Below are 17,097 nucleotides of genomic sequence, written 5' to 3'. Positions count from 1 at the left end.
TGCGTCATGAACGCAGGATCAGAAATGCCTGCGCTTGTCCTTGTTTTCTGTTATTACGACATGCGACGTCGTGCGTAGATGGTCCCTGGTCTAACGCAGGGCATTTGGCAGCTCGGTATGAGGTCGGTCTGGGCGAGTGTATTGTCGTTGGCACCCTCGAATTGTATCATACGCGACAACGTGGATCAACACCCCCGGTGTGTCAGCACCAGCCCCGGGTGCGGCCGTTGTGCTGGCCAATGGGACACCGCTACATACTTACACCCGCTCGATCGGACCCCGCGAAGCCCCAAACCCACTTACATGTCTACTTCGGCCCTTATCAACTAGTTGCCGACTTGGTGCAGGCCTTGTGGGGTATGTGTTGTGCGGGGTAAATCATGATGCATATTCGCGATAACAAAGTCGTAAGGTTACTACCAGTCGAATGCGGGCGGCGTAATACTGAGCAAATCAATGCCACGGTGTATGTTACAACGTCCACGTCGTGAGGTCAATGGGATGCGTGCTATAATGTACAGATGCGTCATAATGATCATCGAGTCGTAGCAATCATCACAAAATGCAAGTCGTAAGAATAGATGCAACGACGAGGGAAGTGGGATTTGAGCGGGGAGTATGAAACAGAGCGATAAGACGACAGCGAGACCGAGAGCAGACGGAGAGGAAAATGCAGAGCCGGTATCAAACCAGCGGCATCAGTGCGGGATAGCAGCCTCGCAATCGTGCACAAGAATACATTCATATCAGAAACCCAAAAGAATCGCAAAAGTCCCATATATCATCTGCCTCCTCCGCGCCCGCACGTGCGTGCATGTCTGTGGGATCGCAAGGCGAAGGAGGTGGGCAAAGGAGTGAAGTTGGCAGCCGCGCCGATGGCTTGCAGCAGCCGCTGATAGCGCGACGGCAGCCAGCCACGACGCCGCTTGCGGTCACGTCGGAGTCATAGCGAGAGCCCGCGCAAGCCTGTGCTTGCGGATACAGCTCCCGTCGCGGACCCCAGTATTCAGAACCCAATTATAGCGCGTTGAATCCAAGGACCAGCCAGAGCAACTGCGCGAACGTGGGATCGAATACCTCGGGGTGAATGCAGGTGCGCGGGAGGGAGAAAGCCAAGCCTTCTCAGCGGCTCAGACGCTTCACCCGCGCCCGAAGACGAGCTTGCCCGCGCCGCCATGGCCGGCGGCCTTGTCGACCTCGACGCCGATCAGCCACGTCTTCTCCCCGAGCCAGTCGATCCGGCGCACGCCGCCCTCCCAGCCACCGCCCATGCGCGTGCAGCGGCGCTGGTACGCGGCGGTCACCTTCTGCTGCGCCTTGCTGCCGTGCCCGAGCGCCTCCCACTCCTCAGGCGTGATGGGCACCATGAGCGTGTTGTGCACCGCGTAGAGCACGTCGAGGTTCGTGATCGTGGCGCCGCCGTCAGCCGTGCTCGGGCGGGACCCGTGCCCGTTGCTCGAGGGCGGGCCCACAGTGAAGCGTGCGCGCCCCGAGGACGGGGCTGGGGTCGAGGACGAGTGCGAGGCGGTGACGATCACCGGCCACGGGAACTTGTGCGAGCGGAGGACGAGGCGCGCCCCGGCGGGCGTCGGGGGGTCCGTCGCGGGCTGGGAGAGCGTGTGGGCGGGGATCGCCGAGTGCGTCGCACGGTCGAGGACGGTGCGCGCGGAGGGCGTGAAGGAGATGTCGTACGTGATCGGCGCGCGGTGCAGGCGCGTGTGCGCGAGCAGCGGGTGCATGTGCAGCGTCGTGCTGCGCGTCTGCTGCAGGAGCGACGTCTGCGAGTTCGAGCGGCCGCGCGAGCCGTCTGTGAAGGGAGCGTTCGGGGTCAGTCGGATCGGCAGGGGCTGTGTGCAGGATCAGTGAGAGAGGAGTGCTTACAGGAGGACGAGCTGCCTGCAGTGCCCGAGGGGTGCCAGGTGTGATTCGAGCGCAGAGGGGGGCGCGAGCCGGGGAAGTGGCCTGCCTCCGAGCTGGGGGTCCGTGGAAGGGACCCAGGCGTGCCCGGGTAGAGCGAAGAACTCGAGTTCGATCGTGAGCTCGGCGGCGTCGCGTAAGACATAGAAGGCGTGTATAGCGCGGCGCGGGCTGCGGGGAGCACATAATGCGACACAAGGCATTTACGCAATACGCGGATCGGTTAGCGGTTGCCGAGCGGCGGAGGGCAATGCCACTTACGGGTCTCTGGCGTCTTGTAGCTGGCACTCCGCGCGGGGTGAGGACGCATCTCGGGACGAGGCTTGGTCGCTGGTGGAGCCCTGCCGTAGCCGTAGGCGGTTCGTGTGTCTGTTGTCGTAGCATACCGGAGGGGCGAGGGGGCGTTCGAGCGTGCGGAGTGACTGTAGCTCCTGCTCATGCCTGGAACTGCCCCTGCAGCAGCGGCAGAAGCCATCCCAGCCGGGGGAGCACCCGTATAGATAGGCGGAGGGGGCTGAGAGTGTGACCTCGTGTGCGAGGACTTGGAGCTATTGCCACCAAAGAGGCTACGGAAATACGAAGGCATGTTGAACTTTCGGGAGAAGTAGTCGTTGAAGTTGGGTTGCTGCGTAAGCCGGAGCGGCGTGCTATAAGACAAGTTGCGTTTCGGCGGTAGTAGTGCCTGAGGAGTACACAATAATACACAGCGTGGAAGGCGGGTGACGTGCGAAGGTGGCGACGGTCACTTCGTGGACTAGAGACAAGGAAGACAAGGGACCAACGTACGGCCCAGCTACGGTGCTTGGGGGACGGCGGGTGGTTGCGAGGACGAACGTCGGGTACTTATACTTGTTGCGCAAGGACGATTGTGGCAGGACCGAGGAAGAGGCGTTCTAGCGACCGGGATCTGGACTTTGGGCTTCCGCGAGCGATGATCAAAGGAACGGCCGCAAATATTCACGTCACGATCGTGCGCGCCTGCTCAAGGTCAGATCAGTGTTCGATGCCGACAGCGTATCAGACGCAAGAGGAGCATAATTGCCGCGCAGTCGCACCGCCAGATCCCATCCGCGTCTGTGCATCGAGTCCCAGGACCGGGGACAGCAGCATGTACGCCGCGAGCGCCGGTTCTCTGCTGGCAGTGACTTCGCGTGCCCCTCGCGTATACAGATAATAGGCATTCTAGAGCGTTGGGAGGCCGCAGCGTGGCGGACAAGGCGCGGACACAGAGCGTCCTGGAAATGGCCTTTCGAGCCCTTTGGGAGCAAACGGTGAGGTAAACGAGACGAGCCACAACCGGCCTTTCGCACCTGCTCCTTTCCCGCGCGCCCGAGGCCTCGAATCACGGATTCACAGAAACTCCATCCCCTGCCTCGTGTTCGCCGCATGGTCGCCATTTCGGGGCAGGCGCACCAAGCGCCTTTCCCATATCCGGGTCTCCCGAGCCAAGCGGCGGCGCTCGCCGCAATGTGCCCCGAAGCTGCAATAATATTTTACGCATTTTGCAGCCAATACCCCACAATCTAGCCGCGCCACCCGTACTGCATTGCCCCGGCCGTGACCAGCTCAGCATGGCAACCTTGTGGCCAGATAACGGGCGCAGTATGCGGCGTGAGCAGTGAAGTTGGTATTGGTAAGGCAGGAAGAGAAGGACTAGGGAAAGGGGAAGCCAGCGATCTGCGCAGGCCGCCTTCTAGCAACTGTCGCACGCCTGCGTTGGCCCTGAGCGAAATGAGCCCGGCTCACGACGCACTGGCAATTGCTTCTTGCTTAATGGCACGAAGCGAAGGAGCTGGGAAGTGAATGTGGGAGATGTAACTGGCCTGGGAACCCCGGACTTTGAACCCAGAGAGGCGCCACGACACCATCGGACGTATGCGCTCTTCGCCGAGTGGTGCGTCGGATGCACCTGCAACTGAGTGACTGCATAAGAGTAATGGGCTCCACTTGGTCTAGGCCACACGTACCAGGCAGAACCCTCGAATGAGCGAGCGAAGAACCGGGCACGCTTGCAACGAGATGCGAGATTTGGATGCCGTACTTAGGCGAGATCTCAGCGCTCAGCACCCCCGTCCCGCCGGCGCGCGTAAGCCCGCGAACCCCTGGTTAGCGCGGGTCCCTGGTGTGGCCACACCTCACTGGCCCTGGACACTGTCCAAAGCTCTCGGGGACAGATAGCAAGACGACTAGCTGAGCTGCTCAGATAACACGCGTGCTCGGCTGCAGCCTTACAGGAACGCGAACGGCTCGAGAGGCACACATACTCACGTATGGGTGCCTTCCTCAAACTAGCCGTGGCCGCGACTACACGCGCTTCCGCCCGCCCATCGAACCCCCTCGATGCATCATCGAAGCACGCCCTCGGTTCGAAGGCGGGATACGCGGTGTACCACGTACGTTATAGCGACGCGAAGGAGGGGCTAGACCTCCGGGGCCGTGGGGGAGGCGGCGTGGCGACGATAAGTAGCGCGCCCAACGACGTCGAGGCCCAGACGCATGTCGGATTGCAAACTGCATTGCCAAACGGCCGCCAGCACAGAGCGATCGCGACGAGTACGGCAAGGGCGCCCCTCCCGTCGTGTCGGAGATGGCCTCATTGCGGGATACGCACATGCCTGCAACTTCCGCATCGGGCGGCTGGCCACAGATACGCCACAAATGCCACAATGCACAATGCCCACCATAGCTCGAAGATGGCAGGGAGGATTCAGAAAGAAGACTGGCTGGGACGGGACTAGTGGTGACTAGTGTTGCTGGCCGGCAGAACCTTGTACGACGTGCCATCGAGGCGGAACGCACACGAACACGTACGCGTCCTGGGGCGCCGGCGCTAGAAGCGCAACCGTGCGTTCGCACATTGGCGGATAGCTGCAAGAGCCAGCGCAAACATGCAACACGCAACACTAAGCGCGCGTATTGGGGATGGAGATTGGGATGGGGGATGGGACGCATACACAGCACATATGATGATAACTCGGGTCCTGGATAGACGGATTCGACAGAGCAGGCGAGATGGGAGCTCGAGATGGCGCAGATTGGTATGCGATGTGGCCACAGTAGCAGGAGGGTGAATGGAGGTTCGAAAAGGCCACGCTGCAGCGAGCGGACTCCGCAACCTGCACGGAACTGAATGATTACGACACCGTCCGACGTCGGACGACTCCGATAGAAGACGGGGGTTCGCAGCATCACAGCTGGGAGAACGACAGAACGAGAGGAAGGACAGCCGCAAGGGCTTCTGCACGTGCGGAGTGCTTCCAGCGTCCGGAAGATAACGACGTCGCAGGTGCAGGCATACATACTGTGCAGCAGCACCTCGCAGCTGAGAGAAAAATAGACACACCTTGACGGCTCGAGTCCGTTCTTGCCAGATTGCGTTTCGGCCACACCATCAGAGATTAGAAGGGCACGTTGCGGTTTCGCCGTGTATGGGCCTCGACGATCGTCTCAGCGTACTCCGCTGCTGGGAGCCTATTGCCATTTCCGCGGACCTCGACCGTTGGTAACCGAGCAAATCCCATCTCCCTGTCTCTGTCCCCCGGCTTCGTTGAATGCGACCTGGGATGATACCGCTGACGCCAACTAGTCGGGCGCTGGCATATGTCATACTCGTGTCAAAGCCCCATACTCTGAAGCGTATAGCCTGCTGATTCGGGTTGCAGACGATCTGGATGGGAAGGATTGGGATTTCAGGTTGCAGAGTCGTGGTACGTTCTCATTGGCAGCCACGGGCGGGAAAGGGAGTGCGTACCTGTCCCCTTGATCATAGTTCACGTTCGTGATTTCGTGGGCATGCGTGCCCTGCACACAAGTACCGCAGTTGGGATAATAGACAACAGAGAACAGACTATCGTGCCCACCGCCGTGAGCCCGGCAACGACACGGAGATCGAGGGTCGGATGAGCGAAAGACATCGGTGCGCCCGTGCTCGTTGGTCGCCGGTGGGCAGAGGGCGCGACGCAGGAAGAAGACAGACGCGGCATGCTGTTCTCCTGTCCGCATCACCTGCGTCTGGATGCTATCCATTCCCGCACGGGGTGCTATCAGAACGAAGCACGAGAATAATTAACCGAGCAGGCCGCACACACCGTCGTGCCCTCGCGGTCGAGAACGCGAGTACTCACGTCTTTGTCACGCGCCTGCCTCTCGAGTCTCGTTTAATTGTGGCCGGTGGGCTTCGCCTGCTGCGAGCTAGGGGCGTGTATTCGGACTCGAACTTGAACCAAACCTTGGATCAATCGTTGACCCTGTAAGCTTGTGGCTTGGAGGTGAGCACCCCAGAACGCTAACTGCTAGCACGCTGAATTCAGGTCCAGCTGGGGGATCGGAGGTTCTACTGTGCTCAGTACGTCACCCATAGTCCCATGGCGCAAGGCGAGAAGGACCCGGCCACATACCGTCCGGAGTGCGAGGATACAATGCGGGCCATTCCATTGCCGTCTGCGCAAGGCGTGTCACCCTAGTAGGCTGTTGGAGTGCCGTTTGGGACTAGGCAGTCACGCTATACTGTAGCCACAGGTAGTTTGCGGACGCGCTCGTTTCGCCTCTGGATGGGATCGTCGCGTGTCAGTTCTTGACGGAACATCCAGGACGCCATTAACTCACTCGATCCGGGCGCATATAGCGGGTGTACACCCCAGAATACAGCGTGGTTTCTCAGATGCAGATGCAGGGATGGCGTAGGAGGATTCCGGATGCAAAGACCGAGAAGACGAACTGCATGGCATGAGGTTGGCCGCTCTGTCCCGCTCCCCTGCGCTCAGAGCGAAGCATGATATCTCGAACCGCATTGCGTGGTACTTAGACGCACGGATATAAGCGAGTGGGACTTACGACATGACGAAGAACACGGAGCACCGAGAGCGCCAATTATCAAGGCTATCGGATGCGCACGACAATCAAGCGTCCGAGGCTTAACAAAGGCGGTGTGTATTTGGCCATGCTCTCTCGTTATTCTCTTATCCCTCACGCTCTCTCCCCTCGACCCAGGAACACCGCGATTCTGTAAAGGACGCGAACAGGTTATCAGGTGTGGTGTCGCGCGCGTATGGAACTGAATGGACTGACCTGATCTCGTAACCGCGATCGCAGCGATTTGCTGAATATATGCGCGTGCGCATCACACGGTCACACCGAGAACATGGCGGGCAGCGATGGATGGCACCCTCCGCGCCCGCTCGCGTCGTGGTGTGCGATGTGGAGGCGGATGCGGCGAAGAGACGCCTGTTCGGGATGTGGATGGGTGGGCCGGCAAGGGCCGAGCGGGGCGGATGCGCTGGGCTCAAGGCGAGACAGGGCCTCGGCTGGGCCATGTCTGGACGACGACTCCCAAGCTTGTCTCTCCTCACAGTCTGTGTCCGCCGACGCCCCTTCTGTCTCTCTCCTTCTCAGGTACGTCGGCCAGACCTCTGGTTACTTGTCGCATCCTCCTAAAGCCCGACTAGAGGAATGGGCTTGTCTACTATCCGCGACGTTATCGGCGAACTCAACCGTCAGGCCGCTGAGCACCAATACCATCGTCTGCTTCTCATCAAACAGATCACTACAGACCCCTCGTACCAGGCGAGTCCGCTTCTGCACACCTCCCATTCCTCCAAGTGCCAATCGTGACCAGTTCCTGCCTCTTCTCCAGCGCGAAGTCAAGCGATTCCAGGAGAACTATGGCCGGGACTCGTTTCAGTATGGATCCGATGGTTGGCGCGTTCTCGTCCACCCTTCGGCCGACGTGGATGGCCCGCACTTCAGCCCTGCCGTGAGCTCGCTCATGAACCAGGTCCACATGAACGAGGCGACGCTGTCTTGCATTCGCGCACGCATAGATGCCCTCTCGACATTCCTCATCCCCGTCTTGCGCCTCCCTCGCGAGGTACTTGAGCTGATTTTCAAAGTGGGGAGCCGCATGCCGCAGGACGATCCCATCCTAGGATCATCAATACCTCGCCCGTTTCCGCTCGTCGTCGCCGCTGTCTCCCGCCAATGGCGCGAAATCGCGCTCAACACCCCCGATCTCTGGACAAACATCGTAATCAAACATCCACGGCCGTTCGGGTGGATTCCGCTTTGTCTCCAGCGCTCCTGCGGCCAGCCCATAGACATAACCATAGACACGCGCTCAACCCCTCTCCTCAACACTACGGCAGTCGACCAGCTTATAGCCCGATTCCTCCCACATATCCAACGATGGCGTCGATTCGCGCTCACAACTTCCGACCCAGCTACAATTTACGCCGTCGGTGGCCGCCTTGCCAACGCCAGCGCTCCCATGCTCCGCCACCTACAGCTCTCCCTCTCCGGGTCTTCGGGGAACCAGGAGGTCCTCCTTCACGAGATCCTCCAGGGCGGCGCCGACGCTCTCACTTCCGTCCGCTTCGACTCGCTCTCCACCCCATGGTCCGCGCCGCCCCTCCATAACCTCGTCGCACTCGACCTCCGCTGGCTCTGGCACCAAACCAGGCTCCAGTACGAGCAGTTCCGGAGTGTTATTGCCGCGTCGCCCAACATTCGTGCGCTCATCCTCCGGGGGACATACATCCACCTTCACGCCGGTCGGGCGTACCCGCCGCTCCACATCCCCACGCTCCGCTACCTCGAGCTCTCCGGCGACACCGTATGCAGGATGTCGTCCCTGCTTGAGACCCCGAACCTCCAGGAGCTCACGCTCGCCAATCTCGATGAGACCGAGTTCCGCGAGTTTGTCGCTTCGCTTCCCCTCCCCACCGACACCTCCGCAGCAGCTTCCGCATCCCCTTCTGGGTCTGCGACCGGACTGGGGCGCTACCCCGCCCTGCGCAACCTCTCCCTCCTCAATGCCTCGATGTGCACCCCCACGCGGCGGTTCACCCGCGCTCTACCCACAATCACACACCTCACCGTTATCAACTCCGCGACATCCAAGTTCCTCCAGCTCTTCCGCAAAGAACACGCCGGGCCCGATGCGCACGGGTATGGGTACGGGCACTCGCACTCGCATTCGGAGGGAGTGCTGAGCTGGCCGCATTTGAAGAAGCTGACGCTCGTCGACGACGAGGTCGACTACTTCTTGCTGCACGGAGTCGTGAGGGAGCGTGCGGCGCTGGGCGCGCCGTTGGACCGGCTGATCCTGAACGCGCCGTTCATACATGATGACCAGCTAGTGGCGACGCTGGAGGAGTGTGTGAACGTGGACATTGTGAAGGACGTCGACCTCGATCATTAGCGCCCTTTGTTTCGGGGCTGCAGAGGTCAGGGAGGGGTAGGAGTAGGTGGGTGCTCCATTGACATCGTTGGCGCTGTTCTTTGAGCCAACATCCCATATACTCGGTCGTGTACTGACTTGCATTGTGTAGCGCTACATTCTAGTTCTGGTTTCCATTCTCTCTGCCCGGTCTTGTTTACACCCTCCACGTCATTGTGTACCGCTGTCTCCATAGGATTCTCTCACCCTCACGTATCATGTTTCTCGTCATTGGCATTGGGTATGCTGTACATTCATGTACTATACGTTCAGCTAGGGATCAACACGCACTATTCCCATAAACCCCTCGATATGGAGGGAGAGCGTGCCACGGAGGTTGTTGCATGGCGCTTCGTTCCTCCGCGGGGATTGGAATGGAGGACGCACCGAGGCGTCGCCCTCCATTCTATTGACCCTCGGAGGCGACGTGTGGCTTTCAAGCCTTGTGTCCTACGTATAAGCCATGTCGGAGGTGAGTGTATGCGGTGCCTCTGCCTTGTCCGGCGATACACTCAACACCAAGACTCGGAAGGGCGACGCGCGGTACACACCGTACGCCGTCTCGTCTTCGGCCATTCGCTCGTTTTCCTCGTCGGCCTCCAGAACCCGCGCTCTCGTCTCTGGTCTCCTCGAGGAGCATGACTGTGGGATGCCGACAGCCGCATTCGCGTCTGTTGGTACCACTTCTTCCTCGGCGCCTTCACATATGGATTGGCCTAGCGTGGTTTCTGCCTCATCTCTGGACGGTGAACGCGCAGTACTTACCACCTGCGACACGTCCTTGTCTCAGGTGAGTAGCCCACATTCATGACAACTCCAGTCGATGCCGCCGTGGCAAACCCGGCGTCACCATCTATTGTAATGGTGACTGGGCCCTTCGTACATATCATATGGAGACATCGCGGGCGATCACGCTCGTCTTGACCTACTCGCACCATGCCGTTGTACCCTTCTGGGCGTCGCGAGCCTTCTTCTCCGCGCAGCCGGTCCTTGGCATACCTCAACATCGCCAACTCGGGGCGAGAGACCCAGCTTTCGGACAAGACTGGCTATAAAGGCAATGTTTTCGGGTCGCTCGCCCGCCCGCCCGGTCGACGAGCGCTTCGCATCCGGAGGATCTGCGTGTCGCCATGAGCAGCAGCGCGTCGCATGCGCACGATGTGCGGACGGAGATACGAGGTAATTCCGATGCCGACGGTTTCTGAACTACGAGTTCGGAGACGGGGCTAAAGGTAATCTACATCGACCATCGAGCGAAGATGGAATCGCGATCCGTGTGTTCGCGCGATGTGGAGCTGTGGGGGATCTGCAAGGAATATGAACCATATAATGAAGGCGAGCCTGAGTAGTCTATCAGCAGAGATCTGGGGTGCATGACCGAGACGAAGCTTACCGCGCCGAGTGCGCCGCGGCGATGCGATAGGAATGTCGCGGAGTACGCCCGTCGAAGAGAGTGGGGACAAGATCATGAGTATCGAGATAGCGTCCGTACGCACCTCCGCATTGCCCATCGGCCTTCACCGGTGCGTCCAGAATGTGATCAGGCCTGCGCCAGTGAATAGGATTCGGCCGGAGCAACTCGGATGGGGTGGACGGGCGAGCGATGGCGTGCCTGCCCTGCCCCTAAGCAATCCCATCCATGCGGCAGCAGCTCGAACACCTATCCACTCGTCGCGGCGGGCATGCTCTCTTCGAGGAGCGGCGCGTGTGGCGTAGCGATGTCTGCCTAAGGCTCAATCCCCCGCTTCATCATCTCCAGGTAGGGATGGAGGACCTCGTCAATACCCTCGAATGCCGCGGACATAAGACTTGCTCGAGTTCCTCGACGTCTGCGATTGAGAGATATGGCTGAATAAGCGGTCGTTTGGCAGCATAGTGTGACGCCACAAAGTCTTCTCTGGAGGAACATCGTCCTCTATTATGTACTGTATCTTGAACTAGGAGCTATCGGCGACGTCCAGACGCGATGGCACAAGGATCTCGCACCTCCCTATGAAGGTAGCGATACCAAGGAGCGTAGGGCGAAAAGGGACCCCTCGGGAGTACCGCTGCTCGAAAGGTGATGTATGGGGTAGTAAGACATGACCACGCTTCAGTCATCTCGACAGGGCTGCGTTCGATATCGCAAGTACAAGGCTTTCTGTTGGGAATTGACGCTTCTATGTGCCGAAGATGTAAGAGCGATCCGACAAGTACCATGAACCCGGCATGGACGGGCAAGGGGCCGGTGTAAGACGAGGGATTGAAGTCGACGACTTGCCCTAGAGACGATACCAAGTAAGCTGATGCCCGCGCTAGGAAATGTCCCTTGACGACGTTTGAGACTGCCATGCAGTCACCACGCCAGACACACGTGGGCGCTGAGTGCTGAGTACTGAGTCGTGGTACTAGTACTTACCTCGTAACCTCGGAACGGTGCAAGCAAGACGCGTTTGCTGGTGGAAATACCGCCATCGACCATGGTACATCGGCATTGAAGACAAGGAGATCAATGTGCAGCAATGTACCATTCTCGGAGCTTCGGCGTGGGGACCGAATGAGCAAAGGCCCAGGATGTATGAAGCGCCTAGGGTGCTTGGGGCATCCTTAGATCGAATCTGCCGCAGACTGTGATCGACCAGAATGTGATTGGCCAGATACGAGCGTCACAAGGGCAGGTGGGTCCAAAAGCCGAGGAAGAGGATAAGGTCACTGTGGCGAGGATGCGTTCCCGCAAGGACGCGGTAGTTGTTCAGGAGCTTGGTGTGACGTGTCATGATCACAGACGTCTATAGACCTTTTGAAACATAGTAAACCATCTCGGAGGTTCAGAATGGGCGCAATTCGCTTACCAGTCCGCCAATACCACATGGGATGCACGCCTATGATAGGGCTGGACATGAAGACATGTGGGTCCACATTTGCGATGCTGTGGTAGCGGGTTGTTTTACATGCTCCTATCCAGGTGACCCTGTTATGCGAAGGTGACACCAAGCATCACATGAACATACACTTGAGATTCCAGCGATTGATGTTGCCTGTATAAGGAAAATCTGCGCGACTGAGACCCGCGATATAACGAACTGCACGGACATCACTGCACGCAAGTGCAGTTTGGTACTCACTGTGGTGTCGTAAAAGCTGATATATTTGATAAAAACCATGTTAGCAGTAGAACACTCCCCAACATGTAGTGACATGAGCTTACTGAGACTTCACCCCTCCGGAGCCGTCGGCGGCAAGATAGCATTGGCAGTCCGCGGTAAAGAGGTGCCCGGTCGGCGTTTAACGTACCATACTCGGCTAACCCATCCGGGTAGCCGTACTCGACGCTCTCAATACGGACGGGTTGACTTTGACGAACTACGCTGTGAATGACAGTGATACGATGATATAACGCATATTATTGGACTCGATATTGTCTTGTAGTACGGTGACACGGTAAAACAGGGGATCTGTGCCAGTGGTGGATTTCAAATCGAGGGATGGATTTTATTATAATGGTTAAATGTGACAATGGAGGTGACACCATATATATCGATAGGGTGAGATGATTCACATACGATGGAATTGCGGTCAAGACGCAGAAGTCTGAGTATATGGCAAGAGACAGTCAAGGTGACGATACAATGTAGACACCGCCAGAGATAGCGTAACATGTACAGTATGATGTAAATTCCGGAGAGTCGAAAGACGTTAATGATACACCGCGGATACGTGACGAGAGAAAACGAGTATTGCAAAGGCGTGACTGCCATGGAGAGCTATCGAAAGCGAAGAGATGATGACCGTATGTCAGGGAGTGTGCGAGATCTGGATTCTATGGTCGGTGAAGTGAAGTGCCAAGCGCGCCCAAAGACCGCGAGATTTGCGTCGGAGCGCAGGACTTATGCAGGGGCCTAACGATGTAGCTGTAGCCATCGATAGAGAAGGCTTATTGGGGCAGGGAATACATACGCTACGCCTGTCTTTCCGTGATGGGAGAGTAGGGACAGAAGACGGCCTCATACCGAGGATGGCCATGCGTGTCCTCCTCAACATTGATCCCATGGAACCACAGCCCAGGGCGATGACGTTCGGCCGGGTACAGATCGACGTTGCGCAGGACATCACGCCGAGATGTGTGCTTGGCGCGGACGGTCGCTGCCCATTCAGCGTGCGGCCTGAGGGCGTCGACGCTCGGGAGGTCGTGCTCCTCCAGAGGCTTGTACAGGGCAGCGAGCATCTGGGCAAAGACCTGGCGCACCGAGATGGGTTCGCCTTCGTACTCGGCGATCACCACGACGGTGTCGTCGTACGCAGTGGTGAACGGTTGGGGATGGAGGCTGATCGCGAACGACTTCACCTCCTGCGTGAATAGGAAGGCGGGCTCGTCGAGCACCGTGTCGTTGATGTTGGGCATACGCAGCGTGCGCACGTCCCATGCATACTGCGCGGAGGTCAAGACCTGGTGCAACGCGTGCACTGAGCTTGTCTGCGGAGCGAGAAGGGGCGGTAGTTCGACGGTGCGCATGAGTGGCGCAGACGGAACGGGCTCGCTGGTAGGAGTACTTTCGCTCGAGTTGACCTCAATTTCCTCGTAAACCACCCGGGTATGCACATACCTCGCAATGTCCGTGGTGGTCGCTGCAGTGTGGTCTGTGGGAGCCTCCTCAATGCTCGTCGCTGCTCCAACTTCCGTAGGAGAGTTCGCGACGGAGCCTACGAGGTCGGCCCAGCGCACTTCCTTCCGAGCACCAGCACGAGGGAGGTTGTTCATAGTGTGGTAGAGTGATTTATTGAGCGCAGCAGTGCAGAAGGAAGTACAGAGGTCGAGCTCGACAGTGTGGTATGTTCGTAGGGATGGTCCTAGCACCGATGCGCCCCCATACACAGACCCGGATGGGCACCTGGCGCCTCGGCACACTCACCGGCCCCGCATATTCAGCCACACCTGCAATCCTACCCAACTTTCCGGACGTTGCACGCCGCCCAGTCCCTCCAGCTGACTCCAGAACCTGTCGGATGACTTCCGACAACACCTGGAATTTAAGCGGTATTTTTCACATACTGAGTCCGCGAGATACCTGCAAGAACGAAGGCAGGGACTGCGAGCGGCAAAGCCGGCAGAGGAGATTCGGAGAAGCGGGAGGGGAAATCAAGGCGGGGGCCAATGACAGGTGCACGGGACATAGGCGGGCAAAAGCGCACGGCCAGGTACTGGGCGCCCGGGGAAGGTGAAGGAGAGGAAGGGCATGGCCGGCGGAGGGTAGGAAAGGCAAGCTGCAGTGGCCCAGACATTATAACCTGGTTCAAGACTTCGGACGCGCACATTATAGCATGGGAACGCCCCTTGTTCTCAACGCATAGGCGATCGCACGCAACGTCAGATCTATCAGACACACCACCGGCGGTCGATAGAACAACGCCGGCGTGATCGCGCATGCGATGAGAATAATAGGACCTGGATACAAAGGCATACAAGGTAAAATGCTCACCTGAGCTATGGGAATACCTACCCTTTTGCGGTGGATGTCTGCAGACCGTCGTTCCGGACGTCCGGCGGCGCGAACACGTCATTGAGACTATGTCATGAACCGTCGCCGCCGGATGATCTGCTCATGGAGAAGCACGTACCTCATGCACATGACACTAAAAGAATGCTTCGGAATGCGCCCGACCATGTGAGCGGCTCGCTCGGGGATTGCGAAGGCACAGCAGGGAGTTCCTGTGAGTACTGCCTCAGCATGTCAGCTGAGACGCAGCGACGGATAAATACGGTGGGGCGATGATGGGTCCGTACGCCACTATAGGAAGTTTGGCTTACTCCATCCTGAGCGGATAGCGACGACATGCAGTCAGCGACCATCAATGGCGTACATCTGACCTGCCGCAGCCTACGCTGCTAGGTAGTCGAGATTTCGCTGATAATTCAATAAGCATCGATTGAAGTAAATACATAGGGGGAACACATACAAGTCGAGCGGCGCGAATACAAAGTCGACTAGGCAGCAAGTCTTGTGGTGAGGCGATTGAGACATTGATAGATTATGGTGAGCTGTAAGGAGGGGTCAGTAGAAGAGCTGGTAATTGGGAGGGAAGACTCAGAGGCGAGAGAGGGGGATTGAGGAAAATTGATGGAGACGTCTTATACTAACTCGAGGCGAGAAGCGCTGAGGTGGGACTCGGCGACCCGGCGCGCCACTCGTAAGTGGCTTGACTTCGACCCTTGTGCACTGATGCTGCCTGATCCAGATGAATTGCTCCGTGTATCGCCGCCCTTGGTTCTAAGTCACATCAACAGTCGCCGGGGATATGAGAATCCATACCTAACCGGGCGTGGATTCCAGGCACTATTGACGTGTCGTATGGTGGATATCCCGACCACCCGGCTATCCAATCTGCGCTCTTCCCATTCGCCTCGAGGCACCCTCCCGCCTTTGTCCCGTGAGCTAACTCTGACCTATGTTGTGCCACGGCGAGGTCAAGTGATTGGAAGCTGAAGCCGGCATGTCCTGCTCGTTGAATACCCGGGTCGGCCGACAGGCGTCTGTGACAATGTCATCCGCAGCACAGTGCAAGTCATCCCAGCATGGCGAAAGTGGAAGTCGACTCACGGGGGTGCGCGGACGGTTTTCTGACGTCTTGAATCCTCCTTACAGTCATCAAGACGACGAATGCGGAGTCGTAACGCCGCCGTCCGTCACTCTGCCTGGCCGTGGGTTCGTAGACATCCCATCGATATTCATGATCTAATCTATTGACACCTTCGACACATATCGCTCGCCGATAGTCTTCCGGGTTCTCCTACTTCTGACTTCGCAATGGAGCATGAAACGTTGCCGCTGCGGTAGATTTTCATTCACCGAAATCAGCATGATTCGTACTCGGCATAAACTTCGATCGGCTGCTAGTACCGGCGGCGCGTCTTCAGAGAGCTACCGCCGACCCATAATCCTATGTAGGGAAGAACCCTGACATGAGGTGGGGTGAGTCCCACCCCCTTGCGTCCCGCCTTCCCAATACAGTTGCTTCTGAGCCTGCATCTGGCGTATTTGAGTAGGCCTTACCACGCCGACCTCCTTCGTGTACCCAGATAACTCACCCTACATAGATCTACGCGATCCCTAGCAGTATGTTTCACAAAACCATTCCTCTGTTGAAGTTATATGAGAGCTGACTTCAGGTTCCCGTAACCATGCCAGGCTTCCGTACCGCTCTCCGATCGCTCTCCTATCGCCGCGGAGAGAAGACCTCATGCTCACCCATCGATCTTGTCCACATAAGTACGAGAGACTTGCATCCAGGGCATTCGGTGCTCATCCCCGCCATCCAGACATTTGGCCTTCACCACGACGTGATAGAACGTACCGGTATACCCTTTATGCACCCCTTTCACCCTTCATGAAGCTCACGAACTTACTCGACCTTCCTGCTAGTGCTCAATGCGCCGCAGGGGACGGTGCGACTACGCTTTACTCTCCTGCAAGGTAGCATACGGAGGCGCTCGCATTTGCTTTATCTGCACGCGGCTGCTTACTACTGCCTTCGACATCAGCAAAAGTGTATAAGTCTTGTCGTACATTACCCTCCCATGCTGGCTCGGGCAATCGTGAGGATACCGTGCGACACGTCAAAAACATTGCCCGCACCTTGTCAGGATCTCCTTCCAGCGCAAGGACACTGGATGGGTTGTACTACAAGGCCACGTCGAGAAATACCGGGCAATACTGGGAATATATCGCAAGGATTGCCCGGTATTTTGGGTATCACCCTAGCACGCCACGATGACGATCGAGCGCCGTAATATCTCATGAGGCCCGGCATTGTCGGGAATGCGCGGTGAGGGACTACCAAGAAGCCCGGGCAGTACAGTGTGATAACTTGTAGACGCGGTGGGGTATTCTGGACAGTGCCCCGGATTTTCGGAGCTGGGCGGTCAGAGGAGACAGTGTAGCATATATACGAACACCACATGAACTTGCCTGCTTGCCGGTCCGAATGCTCGC

At 58.0% G+C, this 17,097-nt stretch overlaps 3 protein-coding genes across 3 annotated transcripts; 1 reads left to right on the top strand and 2 right to left on the bottom strand.

The window, feature by feature from the left end:
- Window positions 1-1,139: 1,139 nt before the first annotated feature.
- On the bottom strand, window positions 1,140-2,503 carry DICSQDRAFT_70572 (uncharacterized protein; the record flags this gene model as incomplete). Its single annotated transcript, XM_007370332.1, has 3 exons — window positions 1,140-1,807; window positions 1,882-2,088; window positions 2,179-2,503. The coding sequence occupies 3 exons, from the start codon at window positions 2,501-2,503 to the stop codon at window positions 1,140-1,142; spliced, it is 1,200 nt and encodes a 399-aa protein (XP_007370394.1).
- A 4,554-nt stretch (window positions 2,504-7,057) lies between these two features.
- On the top strand, window positions 7,058-9,427 carry DICSQDRAFT_163676 (uncharacterized protein). The gene is made up of 2 exons (XM_007370331.1): window positions 7,058-7,308; window positions 7,362-9,427. Exons 1-2 carry the CDS (start codon window positions 7,071-7,073, stop codon window positions 9,110-9,112), a joined length of 1,989 nt encoding a protein of 662 aa, XP_007370393.1. The 5' UTR covers window positions 7,058-7,070; the 3' UTR covers window positions 9,113-9,427.
- A 3,586-nt stretch (window positions 9,428-13,013) lies between these two features.
- On the bottom strand, window positions 13,014-13,868 carry DICSQDRAFT_163675 (uncharacterized protein; the record flags this gene model as incomplete). Its single annotated transcript, XM_007370330.1, has 1 exon — window positions 13,014-13,868. One exon carries the CDS (start codon window positions 13,866-13,868, stop codon window positions 13,068-13,070), a length of 801 nt encoding a protein of 266 aa, XP_007370392.1. The 3' UTR covers window positions 13,014-13,067.
- Window positions 13,869-17,097: the final 3,229 nt, after the last annotated feature.

This window comes from Dichomitus squalens (assembly GCF_000275845.1).
Source record: "Dichomitus squalens LYAD-421 SS1 unplaced genomic scaffold DICSQscaffold_65, whole genome shotgun sequence".
Lineage (NCBI taxonomy): Eukaryota > Fungi > Basidiomycota > Agaricomycetes > Polyporales > Polyporaceae > Dichomitus > Dichomitus squalens.
The sequence above is the reverse complement of the archived record's forward strand: the minus strand, read 5'-3'. Positions and strand labels throughout refer to the sequence as shown.

Coding starts and splice junctions, on each gene's coding strand:
- DICSQDRAFT_163676 (XM_007370331.1), top strand. CDS start 7,071: ATGGATGGCACCCTCCGCGCCCGCTCGCGTCGTGGTGTGCGATGTGGA. Junction 7,309..7,361: donor TCTGTCTCTCTCCTTCTCAG/GTACGTCGGCCA, acceptor AAGCCCGACTAG/AGGAATGGGCTTGTCTACTA.